Source organism: Salminus brasiliensis, chromosome 1, assembly GCF_030463535.1.
Source record: "Salminus brasiliensis chromosome 1, fSalBra1.hap2, whole genome shotgun sequence".
NCBI lineage: Eukaryota > Metazoa > Chordata > Actinopteri > Characiformes > Bryconidae > Salminus > Salminus brasiliensis.
The window spans coordinates 81,564,529-81,587,291 of record NC_132878.1 but is presented as its reverse complement, the minus strand read 5'-3'; the positions used below and the strand labels follow the sequence as shown (position 1 = coordinate 81,587,291).

The 22,763-nt window shown below is 40.6% G+C and overlaps 1 protein-coding gene across 1 annotated transcript in view; it reads right to left on the bottom strand.

Annotated features, from left to right (window-relative positions):
* Positions 1 to 22,763, bottom strand: part of pou6f2 (POU class 6 homeobox 2) — a 127,700-nt gene that overhangs the window by 32,980 nt on the left and 71,957 nt on the right. Inside the window, 1 exon segment of the mRNA XM_072690998.1 lies at positions 15,257 to 15,657. Within this exon segment, the coding sequence (XP_072547099.1) occupies positions 15,257 to 15,657 (401 nt within the window).

Sequence of the window (22,763 nt, the reverse complement as noted above, 5' to 3'; positions counted from 1 at the left end):
CATCTTCTCCTTCCTTTGTAAATCATTAGGATGAATTATGTCACAATACATTTTTCTGGGTGTGGACATCACCAGTACTTACAGCAACATTATGTAGCCATTTATCCTTAAAGTAGCAGCTTAACGATCATTTTGATGCTCCACTGACTGTAATAGGGAGAACAGCCACTCCAGGCCTGGCACGTACAGCTACTGAACTGTGTAACTTTGGTGGAGTTGCACAAGACCTTTAATAAGAACTGTGTAAACTGTTTGTAAAAACATATTTGAGTACAATCTCTGTTCTTCGCTTGTTGACAAATGCATGTGTATGGCTGTCCTTGAGGGGGAGGCTTACTTTTTCCCAACTGTAGGGGGAACCAAGGAGCAAATAAAACCATAATGTTCCATTATGCTGCTTTCATAGTGAAGGATGACAGTATCAAGTATCACAATATTTTTGCTATATCCACCCCCACCCCCCTTCTTGTAACCACCCCTTTACGTTTTTTAGGGAATCAGTGCTTGTTGTTCTGTGGTATTCCTCCAAGGAAACCTGACCTTTTTTTCAATTTTAACCAGCGAGCCATGTTTTTGATTAGCTTTGTAACTTTGTAATTATTACTTCGCAAGTGAGAAATCTTTTAGTAACTTTTGTGCAGCTCACTCTCTCTCTCTCTCTCTCTCTCTCTCTCTCTCTCTCTCTCTCTCTCTTTCTCTCTCTCTCTTTCTCCTTCCTCCACTCTTTCCCTGTCCCTGTTTTCCTTCCATCCTTTCTCACTACAGAGTGGACGTAATCAGCTGTGACACGAGTGAACACGCTCACCATCTCTACGGTACCCTCTGTAGACCTCCCACTACCTCTCCCTCTCCTTTGCGCTCTCCCTCTTTCCCCTGGCTTGGGCCTCCCCTTTGCCCGGCTACATCAAAATGCCATTAGGCCATCCCAAACACCTCCGTTCCCCAGCCAGACCCCAGAGCCGCTCGGTCAGACTCTTTTCACCATGGCTACTGCCTCCTTTGTTCCGCCACTGTGGCTTGCCTGTCGACAAATAAATAAATATTAAAAGGGAAAAAAGGAAGAATGCATGTGGACTTCTCCAGGGATATCCAGGTGAGAGAGACAACAACTGGAACTGTAGGGAGGAAGGGAGTGGGGGTGGGCAAATAAAAAAAAAAGCAGGGACTAAAAGGAGAACGTGTGGGGTCAACCCTCCCATAATGCATGGTGATCTCTAGCAGAAAGTGCTTGAAAGTGAGCGTCACATGACATTCATAAGTGCTGCTTAGGTCCATCTAATTTGTCCTATAAAAAGCCAAAACGTTAAGAAAAAAGGGGGTCAAAAGGGGTCTCTTTTAACGAGCCAGAATGCAAATGAAAGAGAGACAAGGAGTGGAATAAAACGATGAACACACCTATAAAGTTATGATGGAGTGTCCGGAGCTAACCGTCAATCATGCGACTCATTAGCTCCAGCAGTAATTAACAGCAGCATCTGCCGTTAGAGAAAATCTGCTCTTTTCGATCCATCTCTTCATCACTGCTCTCTGAATCAGGGGTTTTAACTCATCAGTCTTTCATGCTCTTTTTTTCCCTCCCAACCCCAGCCAGCACGGTTCATGGCCCAGTGCACCAGGCTCTAAAGAAGCATTAAGAATTAAATTCCACGGATTAAGCTTTATTCTGTTGAAAAATCACTCCAAATACACAGCGATACTTTCACATGATGTATGAAATATAGGACTAAAAGAGAGCTTCTCTGAGCAATGGTTTGCTGAGGAAACTGCTGACCGACGAGACGCAACGTGTGCAATTATTCCCATGCCGTCACAAAGTCTGAATAATATAAACCGGTGAAAAATGTCATGGTGGTTGGATGAACACAATGAGAAGAATGAAGAGAATTAGCACTTGTTTTAGCATGCTAATCTGCCATGGCTGCTGTGAAGCAGAAGGTGAAACATTTGTGCTCTACCTTTGATGGCATTTGAACCTTTTTTTAACTTTATTTTGTCTGTATTAATAGTAATTCCCTGGAAACATAATGGATGAGTAGGAAACCAGAACAATAAGACCATACACTCTTAAAATAAAAATCCAAAAAAGGAGTCTTTGCCATGACAATTTAAGATTAAGATTAATTTCATAAGGACAGTTCTTCAAAGAATCATATGGCAATAATGTGGCACTGTGAATCATGGTATCCGAACTGACACTGTGCAGTAGTAGGAGCCCATCATATACTGCAGATACTGAAATAACTAATGATTAATAGAGAAATCTCATTTTTTAATAACATACTTCACTAGTCACTATTTAACAAAAAAATGTGTACAAAAGGTTTTCCACCAATCAGAAGAACACTTTAACCAGTAAAAGAATTGTTTGCACATCTAATTTAGCTGATACACAGCACTGAACTAAAGTTTTTAGAACCTCAAAATAATGGAAAATATTCTGTACCAATTATTTTTTTCCTCTAAAAGCCTATATCCAAGCCAAGAACCCTTTAGCAACTTTTTAACATTACTTAGACACAAAATGATTAGTGGTAAACTTTGTTATATGATTCTAAAGTCTACAACCTACATGCCTTAATCTAAAAAAACCAACAGCTGCACAAAAACAGCTTCTCCCATGATGGCAGGAGCGTAGAAGTTGGATTATTTACTTTAAGAGTGATTGGTGTGGTATCTTTGCTAGCTTTTGTTAACATTTACTGGAAATTTGCCTTCTCAATTCACCAGAATAATAATGGATGGGTAGGAAGCCATAAACACAATAACGCCATAGGTAGACATAAAATGATCAATAGTAAACTCATATTACATGATTAAAAAAAGTCTAAAAAGGACATGCTTTAATCGAAGGAACGCTACAAAATACAGTGTCCACAGCTGTCCTAATTTATCATATCAAATTTGGCTCTTCCGACATTTGCGCAGAATGCCATCCCTTTTCACTTGCTGGTTGTTTTGACATACAAATCCAGCATTTGAATGACTTTAATATTGGCCTAATCAATGGCTGGTGATCTTTTGATGGGCTCTATTCAATCTGGCGAGGGTCAGCTGTGTCTAAGCTTCATAAACAGAATAATGGTAAATGATTACTCCTCGCCATTGTGTCCCAAACTGAGCGCCACTAATGAAGAGAAATGGCGGAGTTTTTTGGCCGCGGCTGCCAGCTGCCATTTGAAGAGGCGAGCGGCCGAGATTAATGGCGACTGAGCCTGGCTGTGTGGCTATGATGTGGTCAGAGGCCCAATCGATAGCACACATACACACAACAGGAACACGTGCAATGCTACACTCTCACAAACAAAAACGCACACAGAACATAGGCCCTTACTCTTGTACACACAGACCTGTGTACCCTCCACCAAACCGAACACACACTCACGTACTTGCGCTCTTATACTGCATCATCCCTAAGTGGAGTGATGAATTGACGACATTTGAAGACAGCATTGCTCACTCTCCTCCTCCTGTTCCTCTCGCCAGTCTACAGGGGTCATGGCGAATTTAACAAGTGCTACACGTTATTGTCCATCTGTTTCGGAAATTGTTTCGTTAGCCCTTTGTGCCATTATTTATGACTTTCATTATGACGCTGTGTATGTGCATGCTCGTACGCGTACCAAAGGGGACACAAGTGCTGTATGGCGAGCAAAAAAAAACTCTGCATAAGGACACAATTTGTAACTGCTAATGGACATTAAAAAGTGCCCAGGGTTTGGCCTATCCCTGAAGGAGGGATAAAGAAGGAAGAATGAGAGGATTCAGTCTATCCCACAGAGCAGAGCACTTAGCCAGGGCCTGCAGGTCGAACCAAGAACAGACGTTGTGTCCTCGACTTCTGGCCACTCTGCACTCTCAAAAATAAAGGTACCAGAGAGGGTTCTTTGCAAATGTGACGTATGAGTTTACCTCCACATACACTATATGGACAAAGGAATTGGGACACCTGCTCATTCATTATATCTTCTAAGATCAAGGTTATTAAAAAGTGTATCCTGCTTTTGTTGCAGTAACTGTCTCTACCATCCAGGGAAGGCTTTCTACTAGATTTCTACTAGAAGAGTGTTAGTAAGGTCAGGTTGTTGGATGATCATCACCCCACCTCATACCCAACTCCCCATCTTATCCCAAAGTCAGTCCCCAGACTGCAGTGCATGTACACCCACAGATTAAACACAAGACTAAGACCAACTATGATCACAACTGGTAGAAACAGTGCACGTTTTATCCCTGTCTTCATGATTTGAAAAGTAAAGCAAGCACAAAAATTGGAAACTTTTTTGATATCATTTCAAAACCATACTCCTATGACTTTTCTCGCAGCTCATCCCTATCCAGACACATTCTGCAGGACTCTGCACCTTCCTCTTATTTTTTCCCCCTTAAAATAATCCCTCATTTTAAGTAAATAAAAAGTAGCTTTGCTTTCAGCGGCCAGCTTGCGCCCGCTAGCACCATGCCATGCTTTATAATTATTCATATGAAATGCGCTGCCACTGTTGATGTGCAATAGTCTTATTTTCTGCTTCAGTCACCAGTGCACATTTGTATTTTCATACAGCGAGCCACTCGTTACGTAAGGCAATTTTCTGCCTTCTTAAGAAAGACTGTCTGCTGGCCTGCATTAATGAGAGAGGGAGGGGAAGAGGGAGGGGGAGTGAATGAAAAGAAAGAGGGAGGGGAGTAGAATGAGGGGTCGTGCGGGAAGGAATGGAAAGCAGAAGGAGATCAGAGGAAGTGAAGAGAAAGAAGAGTTTGGAGGGGGAACAAAAATATGTATTTCATCTACAACTGCAATTTAGTTTGCAGCAACTTAGTAAGGTTTTACTTCCTCTAATCACTAACATTAGTAATAATAATACATACAAATATATTAAACATTGTGAACTGATGTATGTGGGACAGTGCTAGCTTAACTACATCCAAAAATTTGGTTAGGTAACAAGTAAGCCATGAATCTACAGTTACCATCTAATACTTAGTGCATCTAATCAGTCCTTCATTAAAGAAAATCAGGTGAGCTGCTAGTGGAACTGAACAAATCCATACAGTGTCTGGAGATCACAGAGAAGTCAGCAACCAAACCTGTGTTCTTCAAACTGTGCACTTTTAACTTACATATTAACAACTTCGAACATTTGTGAATATTTAAAAATGTAATAAAGTACATATAGTACATTAAACTTTTTTTAATTACATTAAAGTTTCTAATTTATATGCTAAACATACTATACATTCTGGAAATTAACCAGAATAAACATTTGATTGGCAGAATATTAACAACAATAAATAGTCAGTGTTATGCCCAATCTTGTACCATTGTAAAAACAATGATCCAAACTTGGACTGGAAATAGAATCTCAGTACAGTGGTTTACTTTACAGTAAGGACCATGTTTTTCTTCTCCTGTAAAACTGCCAATTCTGAGATGTTTCATGAATTTTTACATTTTTGCTCTATTAAAAATATATATATATCAATTCAAGTTATGAATTTTGTGAATCACCACACCCCTAACGTGTAATCATGTAAAACATCTTTCTTCAGGTAGATCCTTTTATATAAATTGATGTGAAACTGGCTTGTACATGATTAGCATTGTGCATTTGCACTTTCGACATTCATCCCTCTCTTCCACTTTGTTCTATTACCAGTGGGGGTCCTCTCTCCAGCGGGGGGAAGCTTAATTTCACACACCTTTAGCACCACTGTTCTCTGGGACGTTACACACAGACCACTGGGTCAGCAGCCCGTGAAGACCACCTGGGATCTAGCAGCATGTTCCTTTAGTGCTATTTCATTCAACGGCTTCAGGCTGCGGGCTGGCTAATTGAAAAAGTGCTTTTTTGATTAGACGCATAATTACAGCACCACCTCATTCCGCCGTCAACATAAACAGGCACATTAAACCTAACAGGCATCGCCAGTAGACGCTGTTATCTGAGGATGAAATCATTAGTGACGGGCTACTCTTGTTCTTCTAAGGGGCCAGTGGGGTGAAAAGTGGACAGAGAGAGGGGCTGACACAAGCCAGCAAAGTAACGTTTGAAGGTGGCCCTGAGTGGATGGGTGTGAAGAGTGTGTGTGTGTGTGTGTGTGTGTGTGTGTGTGTGTGTGTGTGAAGAAGGCCAAGAAGAGAACAAAAGCAATGGAGAAATACAGAAGAGCATGTGTGTTTGTATGTATGTGTGTATGTGTGTGACCTTGGCAGAGATGGGGTTTTAGGAGTGTGCTGTAATGATGGCTGATTGCTGGGGAATGGTGGAGAATGGAGAGAAAGAGAGAAAGTGAAGAAGGAGGGAGGAGAAGAGGTCTGTGTAATTGCAGCATTTGCGAGCCTGGGCCTCCTGTGGTACAGTGATGTAGGGGTGCCTCTCAGAGAGTAAGAGAGGTAGAGGTAAAAAGAGAGAGAGAGAGAGAGAGAGAGAGAGGTAAAGAGAGGGTACAAAACCCAGCAAGAATGTGAACGTGTGATTGAAAGACAGAGTGAGAAAAGAGGAGAAATCTAGGAAGGGATAGTTTAACATATGTTTACTATTTTAGATATAATTCTCCTCCCTCTCTCTTTTTCTAATACAATAGAGGGTTTATTTGAGCATGATACTCTGAGCGTGATAAGTTCTTAAGTGAACTTAAGAGTTCAGCCATCTAATCCTCTGCTGTGTTCTCTTCACTGGCTTCCTGTAGCTGCTGCCTGCATCAGATTCAAAACCCTGAAGCTGGCCTACAAAGCCAAGAAAGGACCAGCCCCTCCGTACTTGATGGCAGTGGTCAAAAGCCAGTCTGTACCAAGAATCCTTCGAGCTTCAAGTATGGCTCGGCTTGACCCGCCATCCTTTAAGATTCATAAAAGACAAGTGTCCAGGCTTTTCTCTGTCCTGGTACCAAAGCAGGGGAATGAACCGACCTGCTGAAGCTGATTGAAGATCCACATCTTCCAAGAGTACTTAGGCAATGTGTAGTGTTTGTTGAGTATCATGGTATCCATACTGACTTTTGTATTTAGTAGTACAAACTAGCTAAGGGTAAACAATGAGTAAACAATGAAACACTTTTGTAAGTCATTCTGGATAAGAGCATCTGCTAAATGCCTTAAATGTAAATGATAATTATTATAGTTGTTAAAACAGCTTCAGGAAGGTTAAGATCAGTGACGGTGGTGCAGCTGGGCAGCATTGCTTACTTGACCCTTACCTGTGACTTTACCACAAAATGTAACATCTAAAGTATGCTGCAGAACATCTAAACAAGCCTTATGGAAACAAGTGCTGTGGACTGATACTGGAGTAAAAAGAAGCTGCATGTCATTAAAAGAACTTTGCCAAATGTGAATCATTAGGGTGGATCTACCATGCTTTGGGGTTGTGTTGCATGAAATGCCCTCTTTGCTTCCCAGGTGTCGCAGCGGGGGCTGCCCAGTGCCCGGGCACATGTTCTCACTGTCCGCTGTATGTGTTTGCTCACTAGTGTGTATGTGTTTGTTCATGCATGGATGGTTTAAAGGCATCATTAAAGTTAAAGGAAGTCAAATTCTATCTGTGTCCAACACAAATGGTGGTTGTGGTTGTCTTATATATATATATATATATATATATATATATATATATATATATATATATATAATCATAGACATGGTAAAAATAATGAAAGTATATATAATAATGATAATGGCCAATTATGGTTATAAAAGGAAAAGCAGCAACTTAAGTAGTCTGAAGCAGACAGCAGTAGCAGGAGAATGGTCAGCTGATCTGATGCAGCTAGCAGGAAAGCATGGTGTTCAGTCATGTTTTCCTTCAATAACATTTTCAGCAATAACATTTTTTTTTTTACATATTTCTTTATGTGCTCAGGTGTCTATTACATCTGTACAATCCTGTATATAGAAATAGTAGAGATAGTATAGTAGAGGCAAGCACTGATCTGTGTTAGTATGTGTTGATATTATTCCATTACCGTCCCTGTTTTAAGAGAGGAGGGTTTGAGCACTTTTATATGCTATACTTTTATTATTTCATTGTAATGTATTAGTCAAAACAAGTAAAAATCATTTGTATGAATGTGGGACTGTGTGAGGAAGACACAGAGGGCTAGAAGCAAAAGATGATAAAGATCAAGTCAAGAGAGAGGAACAGTGTATAAGCGTAATCATACACAATGTATAGAGATGGAGAGAGAGAGAGAGTAAAGGTTGCCTATTGGACATGGAGCTGTCAGTAAACTGACACTGTCTGAATGTTGGGCAGTGGTAGTGTGTAATTAAGCCTTATGGTTTGGAGGCTGGGGCAGAGAGAGAGAGAGAGAAAGTGTTTTCTCTATCTTTCTCTCTCCCTTTTTCTCTTGCTTCTCCTTCCTTCTGTCTCACTGTCAGCCCTGGAACCATGGAGACTGACACAGTGTGTCTGGGTCAAGGACTGTTAGTGAACAGACAGTCCACACACGTGTGTGTCAAGGCTGAGAGAGAGAGAGAGAGAGAGAGGAGAGCCCCAAAGCAAGAGAGATAACACCTACTGCACTGCACTACATTACAGATACACACTGAGTGTGTAGAGTGGTGATGTGGCAGGAAGAGAGGTGTGTGTGTGTGTGTGTGTGTGGGGACAGTCTACACTTCTCCTCTCTCTCTAGGCCACAGCTCACTGTGTGTGTGTGTGTGTGTGTGTGTGTGTGTGTGTGTGTGCTAGAGAGAGTGTGTGCGTGAGGCCGATGTAAGCCAGTGGAGTGGCAAATTACAGCAGGCCTACAGCTGTAGGCCGACATTATGATTAATTTGATCAGTAATTTCTCCTGTTTTTCATTCTAATCGCTGCGACCATTCTGCTGTGGCAGGTCTTTCAGATCTAATTAAGATCAATTCCGGTGTAACCGGCTCACCCTGCATGCGCCGAGGGTGTGCACACACACACACACACACACACACACACATATGCTCACTTACACACACACAGGCACACACAAATCCCCGAGCTTCCTCAGCATGGAGAAACCCCGCTGCCCCGATCAATCAACTCCCACAAATCCAGCCGCCCTGCTAATCAGCCCATTAACACACTTAAGCAAATTTCATAATCTCCTCTGCCTGTCATCACACGGCCAGTTCCCCACTGACTTACTACCTCAGAGTGTCTGCATCTCTCTTCTGCTCACCAGTTCACAGTTACCTCTCTCTCTCTCTTTCTCTTTCTCTGAGGAGGTGAGATTGTTGCAAACTGTGCTTTGCTACACTAGAAATGCCATTATGTAATGCAGCTACAGAATTAGCTACATAGACATAGTTGAATTTGTATTCATTTCAAAGATTTACAAAGACAAACACATGGCAAAGAAGCAAAATGCCATTTCAAAGTGTGCTCACCATGGCAGAGTGTCAGAGTGAAAGAAAGAAAGTGTCAGTGAAAGAAAGAGTGACATATTAAAAGAAAGAGCCAGAGTGAAAGAAAGTGTTAGTGAAAGAAAGAGTGACAAGTGAAAGAAAGTGTCAGAGTGAAAGAAAGAGTGTGAAAGTGAAAGAAAGAGTGTCAAAGTTGAAGGGTGAGAGTGAAAGAAAGAGTGTAAGAGTGTAAGTGTGAGAGTGAAAGAAAGAGTGTCAGAGTGAAGAAAAGAGTCAGAGTAAAATAAGGTATTAGTGAAAGAAAGAGTGACATAGAGAAAGTATCAAAGTGAAGGAAAGTGCTAGTGAAAGAAGAGGCTGAGAGTGAAAAAAGAAAGAAAGAAATAGTGCCAGAGTATAAAAAAGAAAGTGTCAGGATGAAAGAAACAAGAGTGACAGAGTGAAAGAAAGTGACAGTGACAAAGTGAAAGAAAATGTGTCGGAGTGAAAGAAAGAAAAGAGTGTAAGAGTGAGATAAAGAGTGTCAGAGTGAAAGAACGAGTGTCAGTGTAAAAGAGAGAAAGAAAGTGTCAGTGTGAAAGAGAGAGTGTTAGAGTGAGATAGAAAGTGTCAGAGTGAAAGGAAGAGTGTCAGTGTAAAAGAGAGAAAGAAAGAGAGAGTGACAGATTGAAAGAAAGAATGACAGCATGAAAGACAGAAAGAGCAACAGAGTGAAAGAAAGAGTGACAAAGTGAAAAAAGAAGGACAAGGACCGTGAAAGGTAGTGAGAAATGAAGGATTACAGTTAAAGAAAGAAAGGGAGAGTGATTAGAACGAAAATCCTCAAAATGACATAAAGAGAAACAAGGACAGAGAAAAAAGGAAAGGCAGAAAACGAAAGAAAGAAAGAGAAAAATGGAGTGCTGCAGGAAACAGTAAAGGAAAGGAGGAAGTAAAGTAAAAAAGGTACGGAGGACTGTCAGTGAGCTGACTGTGGCATTATCCCAGTGAAATGCTAACACAATGCCATGTTGTCAGTTCGGTTAAAGGAGGCCCTCAGGTCTTGTCTGATGATAGCAGACTTGCTCGGCCTCCTATGCTCAACTGATTATCGAGGGTTGGAGGGGAGAGAGGAGGAGAGAAAGGAGAAAATGTGTGTTGTACTTATGTTACCAGAAGGGGTAATTATGAGAGGCCCTGGAAATACACTTTCCCATAATTCTCAGGGTGTTTGTGGTGCCTAGGCATGACTGTCCCTCAAGGCCAGTGGCAACACTAGGGTGAAGCCCAGTGCAACACTCTCTCTCTTGCGCTCTCAGACACAAATGCAAGGCCAATTATGGACTCAGGCCCCTCAGGAGGGAAACGGCAAACACCACACACACACACACGCATCTGATGATGGGGACCCCCCAACAGACAAACATTTTCCATCTCCTTCAGACCATGGCCATGCAAACAGACATACACACTTTCACACACTCTTTTTTGCACTTTCTCAGTGTTTGGGTGGTAAGGTGAAGGGGTAGCTAATGAAGCACTGGCCTCTGGTCCATCTCTCTGTGGATTAGGCGGACAATGACTCTTAGCTGGAAATCTAATCACACCCCCCTGGGATAGAAGAGCTAGACAGTAGTGGCCAAATCCTATTGCAGACTGAAGCTTACCCACTGCAGATTCTTGCTGCTGCTGCTGAGGGTGTTCCTCAAGGCTCCGTCCTTGGTCCTGATGTGATGCTGCTCTTGGTAATGACCCAGGGACACAGTAAACCTTTTACCTCTTCATGGCACCACTATACTTAATCCCATTGGATGGGGCAATATCGTAATGAGCCCTTATGTTACTCTGACCTGGACAAAGAGCCATGAAGCTTTGCAGATTCCCTTTAAACACCTCTGTTTAATCTATATGTTTTGCGGTCAAGAAAATTTAATTATCAAAAAGTTATCAATTGTCTAAAAAACAAAAATGAATATATTCCCAGAGTGCTTATTGTCCAGAAAATTGCAAAAATAAATTTTAAATGTTATTTTTAAGCATTTTTATAGGTCCGGGCAACTGTTTTGATTCAGTGTGGTTGTTAGATGTTAGAAGTTAGCTTACTAACGAAGACACACGGTAAATACGGTAGTATCTATTACACTACAGAGTGTTATACTCTTGCCACAGTCCCCCTCATGGATGTTTTTTTTTTTTTTTTTTGAAGGTTGTTTAACTCTGTTTAAGTCAGAAAACCTGTTCTACGTGCATGTTCATACTTCACAAAGTAGATCAGCATAATTACTGTAGTAAAAACTGTATAAGAGGTTCATTTTTGTTGGATGCAGGATAGGGGAAAAAATGAAATGCTAACACAAGGCCATGTTCTTACAGTGTACTTTAGTTCAAATAAATTCAGATATGACTTAAAATAAATGTGTTAATTACTTGGAAAATGTGAACTCCCTGTTAAAGAAAATGTTTGCAATGAATATCTTAAAGGTTTCTAGTCTGAATAAACTCATAATACATAATGCTGTTCTTATACTAAAAGGAAGTCCCTTGCAACAACACAAATGACTCCAGTGTGCCAGATTTAGTTCTGTTAGATAATAAAAGTGGGAAGAAAGAAAGTATGGGAATAATTATAGCAGTGGTGAATGCAGGTCATAACTTGTTAAGGCTGGTGATGATCTATACGATTCCCAAAATTGAGAGACTTTATTCTAAACCAGCTAATTTTTGATAAACATGTCCTAACACAACTGAACCTGACTGGAAGACTTGTCAGGGTCCTGTCAGGTTCAAATAAATATTTCAAACTTTAGGGCACATCTGGCCATTGTCATTATCTGCCCAGGTATTGCAGTCCCCTTTCTTGTAGCCCACCCTCCCCCCACTTACTTTATCTACTTCACCCCTAATACACCTAAATCATGTAATCAAGGGCTCGAAGATCACATGCCAAATTGAATCAGATGTGCTTCGTCTGTCGACGGGAGAAGAGAAAAAAAGCCTGCACCCCCAAGGAGCCTCTTTGAAAAGCACTAGTTGCGGGCCCCCGGGGACCATTAAGCACCAGGGCCTGTAGGGTCCAGCTGGTGTGTGTGTGTAAGGGCTTTGGCAGAGGGACAGAGGGTGAAATAAATGGCCTAAGTTGACGGCAGCCATGAAGGGGGCCGCAGCACAGAGCAATAAGGACTGTGACGCTGATGAATGTGGGGAAGGACACAGAGGCGACCCTGGCCTCTCTCCGGCTGAAATGAAACCACTGGGATATAAAAGAAGGGGGGGCAGGTTATTAGAGAAAGAGTGGGACAGCCAGACAGACAGAAGAGAAGAGATGGATGGATGGATGGATGTATGGATGGATGGATAGATGAACATTAAGAGGGGGGGGGGGGGGGGGGGGAACATCACTTGCTTAATGAGGTAGAGTGGGGACATTTTCGGGTTGGGGTGTGTAATTATTTAAATGGTAAAACACTAGATTTTAAGTGGCCCTTGAGGAGTTAATGAATGCTTTTGGGGATCCTGCCACATCTCTGCATATTCACAATGCCAGAAAGGGTTCTTTCCAGTGACAAGATTGGAGAACCACTTTCTCTCGTTCTTTACAACACCTTTCACTTGAATGCTTTTAACTTCAGGAGGTTTTTTTTTAAAGAGATGTCTATGGAAAGGTTCTGTAAGGGTCCAAACCTGGTTCTATCATTCCACAGAACTATTTTTTACTCTTGATATTTAAGGGTGCTTGCTAAATAAATTAACGTTCTTAACAACTGGACAAATACGTCTTTGATTGTTTTCATTTATCCGTGGCAGGGTTTTACTCAAGTATAAGATAAGCACATGCACAAAGATGGAGCACTGAACACACTCTTATCTCTTTTTATTCTTTAGAATTGAACAAGATATTCTGGTAAGATACCTGAGCTTTGTTCTGATTGGTTGTCCAGTTTTGGGCATCATTCAAAAAGTATCTCAAAGCTGAAACATTGCAGTCCAAAGGGTGATGTTTTAAAGAAACTGCATGTTTTGTTTTTTAATACAATTTCCCCCCATTTGGACTGCCAATTCCCCAACGCGTACGTAATCTCCCCCCTATCGCACGCAATGCCCCTGTTACCAGTTAGGGCGGACTAGCACACGCCCCCTCCGATGCGCGTGCAGTCAAGCCGCATATTTTTCGAACTGCCGCTGAAGGAACATCACCGGGCAACCAACACGCCTGGAGGGAAGCGCAGCACCAGCCTGCAGACACCAGTGATGGCCAGCACCAAAATGAAGAGCGCCATCTACCCATCCCAGAGAGAGCAAAGCCAATTGTGCTCTCTCGGGGCCTCCGCTGCTGATGGCAAGCAGCATGACTGGGATTTGAACCACGATCAGCAACCCTCTGATCATGGTGACAGCGCCTAGACCACCCAGGGCCTGAAACTGCATGTTTTAACGTATGTTTACTAGTATATGTGTACTACATGTAAACTATATGGTTATAAGATCATGAATGTGCCATCTGCTATCTGTGCATATTTTAACGAAACAATTCATTTGGCTAGATTAATCATTAATGGGGAAAAAATGAATGAGTGTTTGTAAGGTTTTTCTCATATGTATTTATGCCTAATTTAAAATAATAATTACAGAGACTTGTTAAAAAATGAAAGACCTTGATCTTTTTGCACTTGAAATGCAATCTTTAATACTTGCTGACACCACTTAACATGACTGGACTTCTGATATAATGTTGAAGTCGTTTCAACGCTCAGTTGAACCTCTTGGGCGAGTTGCAAAAATGTCTTCAAGACTTTCCCACAGGTTCAGTCACCTTCCTTATTACTACTAGACAAAAGCAAAATCTACAATTTTTCAGTTTCTACAGCTTGAATTCTGATGAAAGTTCTGAAACACAGCTTTTGCCTCTTTACAATAAAAACCATCTATACTTGGTGAATCGATTTAGACAAATAGCACAGTGCTATTCACAAAACTACATAAGAATATTAAGCAAGATGGGTCCCTAAAATCATAGCAGTTAAATGCAGCATCAGCTGTGTCTACTGCACCCATATGAAACATGTCAATAAGTAATTATCATGTAATTGATTCAAATCAGGTTATACCAAAACCATCATAACTCCTAATTTAATATTCCGAAGCTCTTCATCCTCAATAATGCTCTATTGCTGTCGCAAGCAAGATGGCAGGGATGAACTCTTAACAATAAACTTTCAATTTTCATTCTTTCCCAGGGACCTAGCTTGGCAAACAAGTACCTCCTCCAGAAACAATATTTGTAATATCCAAGATTTCCCCAGACAGATCCAATCACTCTATTGAATTACTGCCCCATTCTCTAAGATTCATCCCAGGCCTTGTGTCACTCCTAACCTCCATTCTTCCCGGCACGTTGTGAATAATGTAGAAGAACGAGTCCTTTAAGTGGGTCGACATGATATTTAGGAGACATTATATGGATCGACCTCACAGGCCTTCAAGCCCAGGCAGAAGTCTGAACTGGCGTTTGTCGTTCAATCATCGTTCAGCATTTATGTCAACCACAAATGACTGCAGTTGCATTTACTGTGTAAGGAGCCTACTATACACCTGTAGGCTGCCAGGAGGAATAAAGGTTATTGGTCAGTGCTAATTTTGGCCTGGAAATGTAGACCTTTTATTTTGTTGTTGGTCTGAAACCTTCATATGGCTTTTGCACTCAAGATTGAACATGTGCTGTCTAGCCCATCTGATTGTTTCAAGCCAAAGATCATACAACTGTTATTCTGCCATTCTGTGTCAGTGCCAGTCAAAAGTTTGAGGACTCCTTGGATTTTTTTGGTTAGATTTTTACTTAACCTTTTTAAATGAAACCATTTGAAATGTCTCCAAACTTTTGATTGGCAGCACATTATTGGGTTATACTACAACTAACACAGCAGTCACATAAAATAATAAAGATCTTACCTGCAATGGCAATGGTGGCGTGACAGGTGAGGGCAGGCTGCGAGCTGGTGATTGGTTGGGCCTGTGAGAAGGCGGAGACTGTGGAGGCGGAGCCGAGACATGGCTGGAGGAGGTACAAGAAGTGACCGTGCCTGACGAGGGACCAGACGCTTGTGGCTGGATGGGAGGAGTCAGCTGACGATGAGATGGCAGATGATTGGGCGGCTGGAGGTGAACGGGGCCGCAGTGTTGCTCTCGCTCTCGCTCTCTCTGTTGCTGCTCTCTCTCGCGCTGCTCTCGCTCTCTTTGCTGCTGCTGCTGTTGCTGTTGTTGTTGTTGATGTTGTTGCTGTTGCTGGTGGTGCTGCTGTATTTGTTGGAGGTGCTGAAGATGCTGAAGCTGGGAGTTGAGAGATGAGGTAGCTGCGGAGGAAGAAAACAGCAAGCATTCGATCGTCAAGCTGATACTTTTAAAGGTTCCAGGACACCTGTGCAGCTAACCACAAAACCACAGTCAAGGCTTTGTTTCCAATAATAGATAGAGGGCAAGTTCCTGTGTCCTACCTTATTCGCCTTATGTAGTACATGTCGAAAACAAGATTCCATTACTTTGGGTACTTTGAGTGAAAGATGATATTAATTACAATTCTAAAATTTGATGAAATATACAGTAACCTGAATGCCTTCAGATCTTTTCATAAGTTAACAGAATGTGAGATACATATTAGTGTTCTGGTTAACACATATGTAATGCCATGTCCCATCTACATTAGCCGTAATTTGAACCTGATGGTTTAGATGTGTTGTCCTCTTTCAAAACTAAGAAGTTCAGTAAAATTGCAGGATCATCACTATTTGCCAGCCATTGGATACTTCATACTACCCTGCAGACATACTGTAATTATTGAGCAGACCATGCTTCTAGAAGTATCTACTAAAAGTGGATTACCGCCCCTCGGGCTGTTTAGAGATGTTCCAGGCTTTTGATGTGGGAGCACTCCTTCCAAACCTCAGGTCTTAAGAACCCTTAGAGTTCATTTAGTGTAATTCATATTTTCTCTCCTTAGCTGTGTCTCCTCCATTTAAGAACACTCTCACTGCAGTCAAGGCCTGCTTCTTTTACAGTAACAAACATGGGCACAGTAGGATTTTGGGCCTTCTTAATCCTCTGTGTATTCGTTTGGGTTAAATGTAACGTCTTTTGTTGCCTTCGTCTGTGAAGTCATGGTCTGTTTCTGTTTTGTTTGACTGCAATACAAAACTCAAGCCGTCAAATTTGTCCTTGAAAGGCGCCAAGGGCGCTACTGAATATGGAGAAATGCTGTTTCTTCTGAAAAGAAACCACATCGCTGACCCATGCTTTCATTTCCAGGGCCTACGGCAGTATAGAAAGACATACAGAACAGCGTCTCATAAGCACCACATTGCCCACAAACATAATAACCCAACATTATTTCTATTCACACCAAAGGTGACTTCATAAACCAAGCCAGTGCATTCAAATGACCTGTGTTTTCTCACTTTTGAAAGGGTCCTATATAAATCAATGCGACCTTTGTTTGCGCTTGAGAAGACTAAGAGAAGGGCGCGCAAACAGGCTGACGACTGACCTCCAAAGAGAGATCTAATAACACTGCTTCTTCAACAAGGCGGTATCAGTCGGAAAAGTTTGATTCAAGTTATGTTTGATTTGAGTTCACCGCATCGTCTCCGTCAAGACATTTTTTGTAAACAACTACAGACGTTGTTTTCTGTTTTGGCTCGAAAATTAACTTCAAATAGTCCAGCTTTGAAGGTAGAGAAGATGAAGAGAAACGAGAAGAACACAACAGCTGCCTCAGTACAATACAAATGATGGCCCCATATATTCACATCAGGAATAATTCATTTGGATTCGTGGGCATATTTAATTACAGCAGTAAGACAAATCACCGCAAATGGTGTGAAGTACAATAGATCAATGCTCAAACAGAGAGAGCGATACTTGTATTGACACAGCAAGCGTTCGTTTGCTAAGCTGGCACGCAGACAAGCGAGTCTCTATAATTAATTGATGCACTTGAATAATTAAAAATGGGATTTTTTCTTCCTTTTTTTTCCTGGGAGATAACTGGAAAAATACATTGGGACAGGCGTTGCTTTGATTAGCGTGGCTACTCCTGCATCAGAGCCGGACGGACAGGCGTGCATTTGATCCCCCTCCACTAAACCCCCCTACTACCACCCCCACCACAACTCTAAAAAAGGAAGAGAATCAGAGAAGAAGAACAAAAAATAGAAAAAGAAAAAAAGAGAGAGAAAGTGTCTCTCGACCAGTAAACAGCCCACTTTTATATTTCTTCTATCGGCTGACACGTTGACACCACTCTCACACCCCGCCATGAATTATATATATCATCTGCACCCGGGAAAAAGCCAAGAGTCCAATTCGCGCGTGAAATGTTGGGGCAAGTTGTCTTGCAGGGGCTTGACAGGGCCGAAAGCATATGTGGCTCTCTCCGGCAAGTCCGGACGCCGCTACCAGTGGGAAAAAGGAGGGGGGGTTAGGGGAATGCTGAGAAGGAGGGGGTTAAAGAAGGAAAAGTGGGAGGGAAAAAGAGAGAAGAGAGAGAGGAAAAAAAAAAGCAGATTTCTGTCAAAAAATTATCGAAAGCGCAGGAGGAAGATCAAAGGCAAAGGCAGGCCCCCTTCTCCTGCCTCCAGTCACGAGGGCCAGAGACCGAGTGGGAACAACAAAAAAGAGTGCGAAGAAAAGAAGAGGAAAAGAAAAAACAAATAAAGAGAGACAGGCAGGGAGAGCAGGGAAGGAAGCCCCATGTGGCCCTATTATGTGGGTAACACTGCAGGTAACGACGTGCCTTTAACGGCGCTGCTTTATAAACTCTGTCGTCTCGTTAAAAGAAGCTGCTGACCTTCTGCTCTCCTTAAAAGAGCACAGCGACTTCATCAGGCTCGCTTTAATCGCATGATGTCTCGCGAGCTAATTGTTGGGGGCGAGGCATAGGCTACCAGCTCTGAAGTGCAAACACTGAGGATGTAATTACTAAGAAAAGAGATGACGGGGCTTTGGACGCATGTGGACGTGATGATCTGCTGAACGCCACAAGTACTACATTCTACTACTTCAGACCAGTGGTCTTCTGTACATGCAGCCAGACATTTCTGTACTCGTCATGCTTGCAGAAGCATGTTCCAAAGATCATTTATAATTACATTATTCTAAAAGATACAAAATTGTTCAGTATTTACATTTACATACCAAACAACTGATCTGGACTTAAATGAGAGCCTAAAAGCTGAAGCTTTATTAAAAGTTAACTATTAAACAGTCATTAAGTCCTGACCTAGTTGGTTACAATAGCATAAAACATGTCTGGTAAAAATAGAGATTTATAATATTTCTGAATGTAACATTTTTCTTTGCATCAGTTACAAATTGCTAACAATGACATCTACCAACTTTAATCATGCAGGCCCGTTACCAGTGTAGGCTATGTATAGGAAATACTCATGACAGGCCACTAATAATGTACATTTTCAATGCATTTTAATTTAATTTAAAATGCAGCGTTAAATTACACTTATAGCCAACAAGCCCTTTATTATATAGATCTGTGCTGAATCAGGATTCCTTTTGTTAGAACATGGGGTCTGTGTTTAGATTGAGCCACATTACCAGAAAGCCATCATCTCAATTGATGTAATAAAATTTCCGGTTGTGTTGGGTAAGAAAAGGCCACAAATTCATCAGTGCACCTAATTAACTCAACAGTTATCAGAACTGAGATAGAGTGCAATACATTAGACCTGTCTGTGACATATTTATATAATGGTAACAGAAAATGGTCACAGTAAAGTTGTCAATGTAAAAATAGCTGTTTTAATGATTCAGTCCAATAGGGTTAAACTGATGCAAAAACATATTGATTTTCTCAGAACATTATGGCACATAAAGACTTTATTATTAAGAATGTATTATTATGTATAATTATTAGTATAAAAACAACACCAGTGATGTTAAATGCCCTTAAGTGTTTATTATAACCAGCACTTGCAAATATTCGTTTTAAACACTGCATGGTTGCATCTCAGTATTAACTACTATAACAAATTGACTTTTTTATATTGATATGCTCCCCACACATATTAAGGCAGAAAGCGTTGGCATGTAATTTATTACTTTCTACAGAGTAGGACCATATGTGCAGTATATGCTGTTCAGAAATACAGTTTCTTTTACAAAGTAGTTTCTTTTACAAACATGGTGCTTTATGAAACCAAAAGAGGGTTCTTCTATGGTACTGCTCAAAGAACCCTATGTAGCACCTTTATTTTTAAAAAGTACAGTATGAAAATGAACTCTTTAGATGTCATGGGTCTGTATTTTGTGTGTATATACTACAGTACTACACTGTATAGCACTGAAGATTAATAGTAATGTCTACAATACAGTAAGCATCATTCAGACGTGGCTTCAAAGTATGACAGTCCAAGAAAAAAAAAAAGCCAACAAAATGTGTGAGCCTTTCTCAGCATTAATGCTAGTCGTCCGCCGAATAGAGAAATACAGCTTTGGTCAGAGGGCAGCTAAAGGTCATCACCTACTTTAACATGTGTCGTCTTTGTGCTCTGCTGGGTTATAAATCACTAATGCAGTTCTCTGCAAAGCTGCTTTACAACAATGAGCCTTACTCACCAGTATCTTCCTAACAATTTTCCTACCTGTGTTCTACATCTGATTCATGCGTTTAAAAAGCTTTTAGAGCACAGAATTATTCCCAGCTTGGCTCTTATAATGATGGAACCCATTGTCCTCATAAATTGAACACATCCCAAATAAGAAAACTGCCTAAGTTTAAAAAAAACATTTTATGTTAAGTTTAAAACCTTATGATGAAATTTCTTGTTAAGAACACTTAACACTCAATGTCTTTAATAATAAATGTTACATGGATAAATATTCCCCATATTTTCGTCTATACCTAGAAGCTATACTACAAATGGAATTATATATTTTATTATATAATGAGATTCACAGTGACTTACATTTATATTTTAGTATTGACAGCTTAGAGCCTGCATGTCTTTTTAATTTATTTATTTACTGCCACACAACTTTGATAATATTTCATATAATTTAAAATATAATGTAATAAAATTTTTTAGAATCTGCAGCTTCAACAAAATTTGTTGTATATGTTATGCATAAGTTCAATGCAAAATATCTGGGTGTTTCAGCTTCTTCCCTCTTATGCTCTTCTCTACCCAAATGAAGGCCTACAAGCCAAAACGTGTGGTTTAGTCTTTTCTCCAGTATTAGTTTTTACCAAGCACCTTGTTTGATGATGATGTTGCTCCAGATCACTCTTCTTCACTCTTCAACTCTGAAAGGTATTTGCTGAATCTCTACTCTGATTATACTGGTTATATTGTATTATGATTATATCAGCACATCTGTGGAGTAGAACAGTGACCTTTTATGAGTTTACATTTATAAATAGTTGTGATCAGATGAGGATGGGTCCCTGAAGATGAGTCTTGGTTCCTCCTAAGGTTTTTTCCTCCGTCTCTAAGGGAGTTTTTCCTTGCCACTGTCACCTTTGACTTGCTCACTTGCTCACTTTATGTTTTTTCATGATTTGTTGATCTCTTGTCCTATTACTGATTCCTGTAAAGCAGCTTGGATACTCTTGGATACTCTTGGATACTTGGTTCTAAGAAAAAACTTTCAATTAGCACATATTTCAATTAGCACATGACCTATATATAGGCTCTCTCTCTCTCTCTCTCTCTCTCTCTCTATATATATATATATATATATATATATATATATAGAGAGAGAGAGAGAGAGGTTTAAACAAGGTTCTTTATACTGTCGCATCTCATTCACCAAAACTGTCCACTGAAAGGTTCTTCAGCGTTCTTCTGTCACTACAGGATTTCACAAATACAGCTATTTTCTCAGCAGGTTTCTCAGTCTTGCGAATGCCCCTTCTGTTGTTCAGTTCAGACTTTCAGGGCACATTCTATATTTCTCTCCTTACTTTCAGCCCACAGCCAGGTTAGAGGAGACAAAGAGACAAAACTTCCAGAGCAGATCAGACGAATTCCTCTGTTTAACAGAGCCTCGCTCAGCTGACCTCCCTGACACCTTGTACGTGCGTCCGGCCTGTGCAGTTGTGTTTGTGTCTGCATGCCGCCGTGTGTGTCTGTGTGAACGCACTTGCTCTTGTCGTTCTTTCTTTATGATAGCTCCCGTCTCTGTTGAGCTGCCACTGAAAAAAAAAATCACCTGTCTTGTGCTTGAGCGCTGACAGACTTTGTGTGTGTGTGTGTGTGTATAAAGTGCAGCTTGTGGCTGATTGTCAGAGGTCAGCACGGAGGTCACAGTGAGCAGGAGAGTTAGGGCGAGTGGCTATTTTTGCCTCATGTACAGAGAGAGTGAAGAGGACAGACGTGGAGTGTCCACCTCTCTCATTATGGCGAACCACCTGTCCTGTCCACCTAAACGCCACAGCCACAACCATTTGCAATGAGTTGGAAGAAATGGAGTGTGATGGTGACAAGGCATCTGTGGCCAAAAAAAAGCCAACAGGGTAATATCCTTCCGGGCCACAGTACTTCATGGTTTGCAGGACTAGCAGAAGAAGGAAGGACCTTCATCTCTGCAGAGCTGTGGCCTGGAAGGAACCTTACTACAAATACCTATACTATAAAGTGAGTTTACACTCACTTTACAATGTTCAAAAGAATATAGCCCCATCTAACTGGTAAATTCAACTATTCTATGGTGTACCAATTGCCTACAAGCTATTAATGAACATTTATTAATGAACGTAACTTGTATATTCTCAATAGAAAAGAATAGCCAATTGAGATTGCTGTAAAAACACTCTGTATTCTGAGTCATACTGAGTGTGTTAACCTAGTGAAAGTGGCAATTTGCAAACAGAATAATTTCCCCTTTTGATTATTACAAGAAATAATGCAAGAAACAACACTTCCAGCAAGCTAAATTGTGTGCCAATGGAATATGACACTCACATAAATAGTACTTAAAACAGATAAAAATAAATAATTAAGTAAATAATGTTAATTATGTAAATAAATTAAATTCATAATATTCTTACAACATCTCAAAATGAAAAGAATTTAAAATATTTCCACTTTCTTTGATGTATTTATGTTACATTAAATAAAACCTCCAAATAACATTTAGGAACCTAATGTTGTTTTCAGATGAACAGCTATGAATATCTTGCTTTAAAGGCTAATTAGTTTTACTACTGAATAGCTGCCGCAGCTGCTACCAGACATTTAGCTTGATTTCTAAAAAAAATGTTGCTCATATGATGAATAAAACAGGCTGCCTGGATGTACATACACACAGATGTCTAGCCAGCCAATGTAAATGTTACATAATATAAATGTTGTATGTGTATACATAAATGTGTATATAATATATATATATCTATATCTATATATATATATATATATATATATATATATATATATATATATATATATAT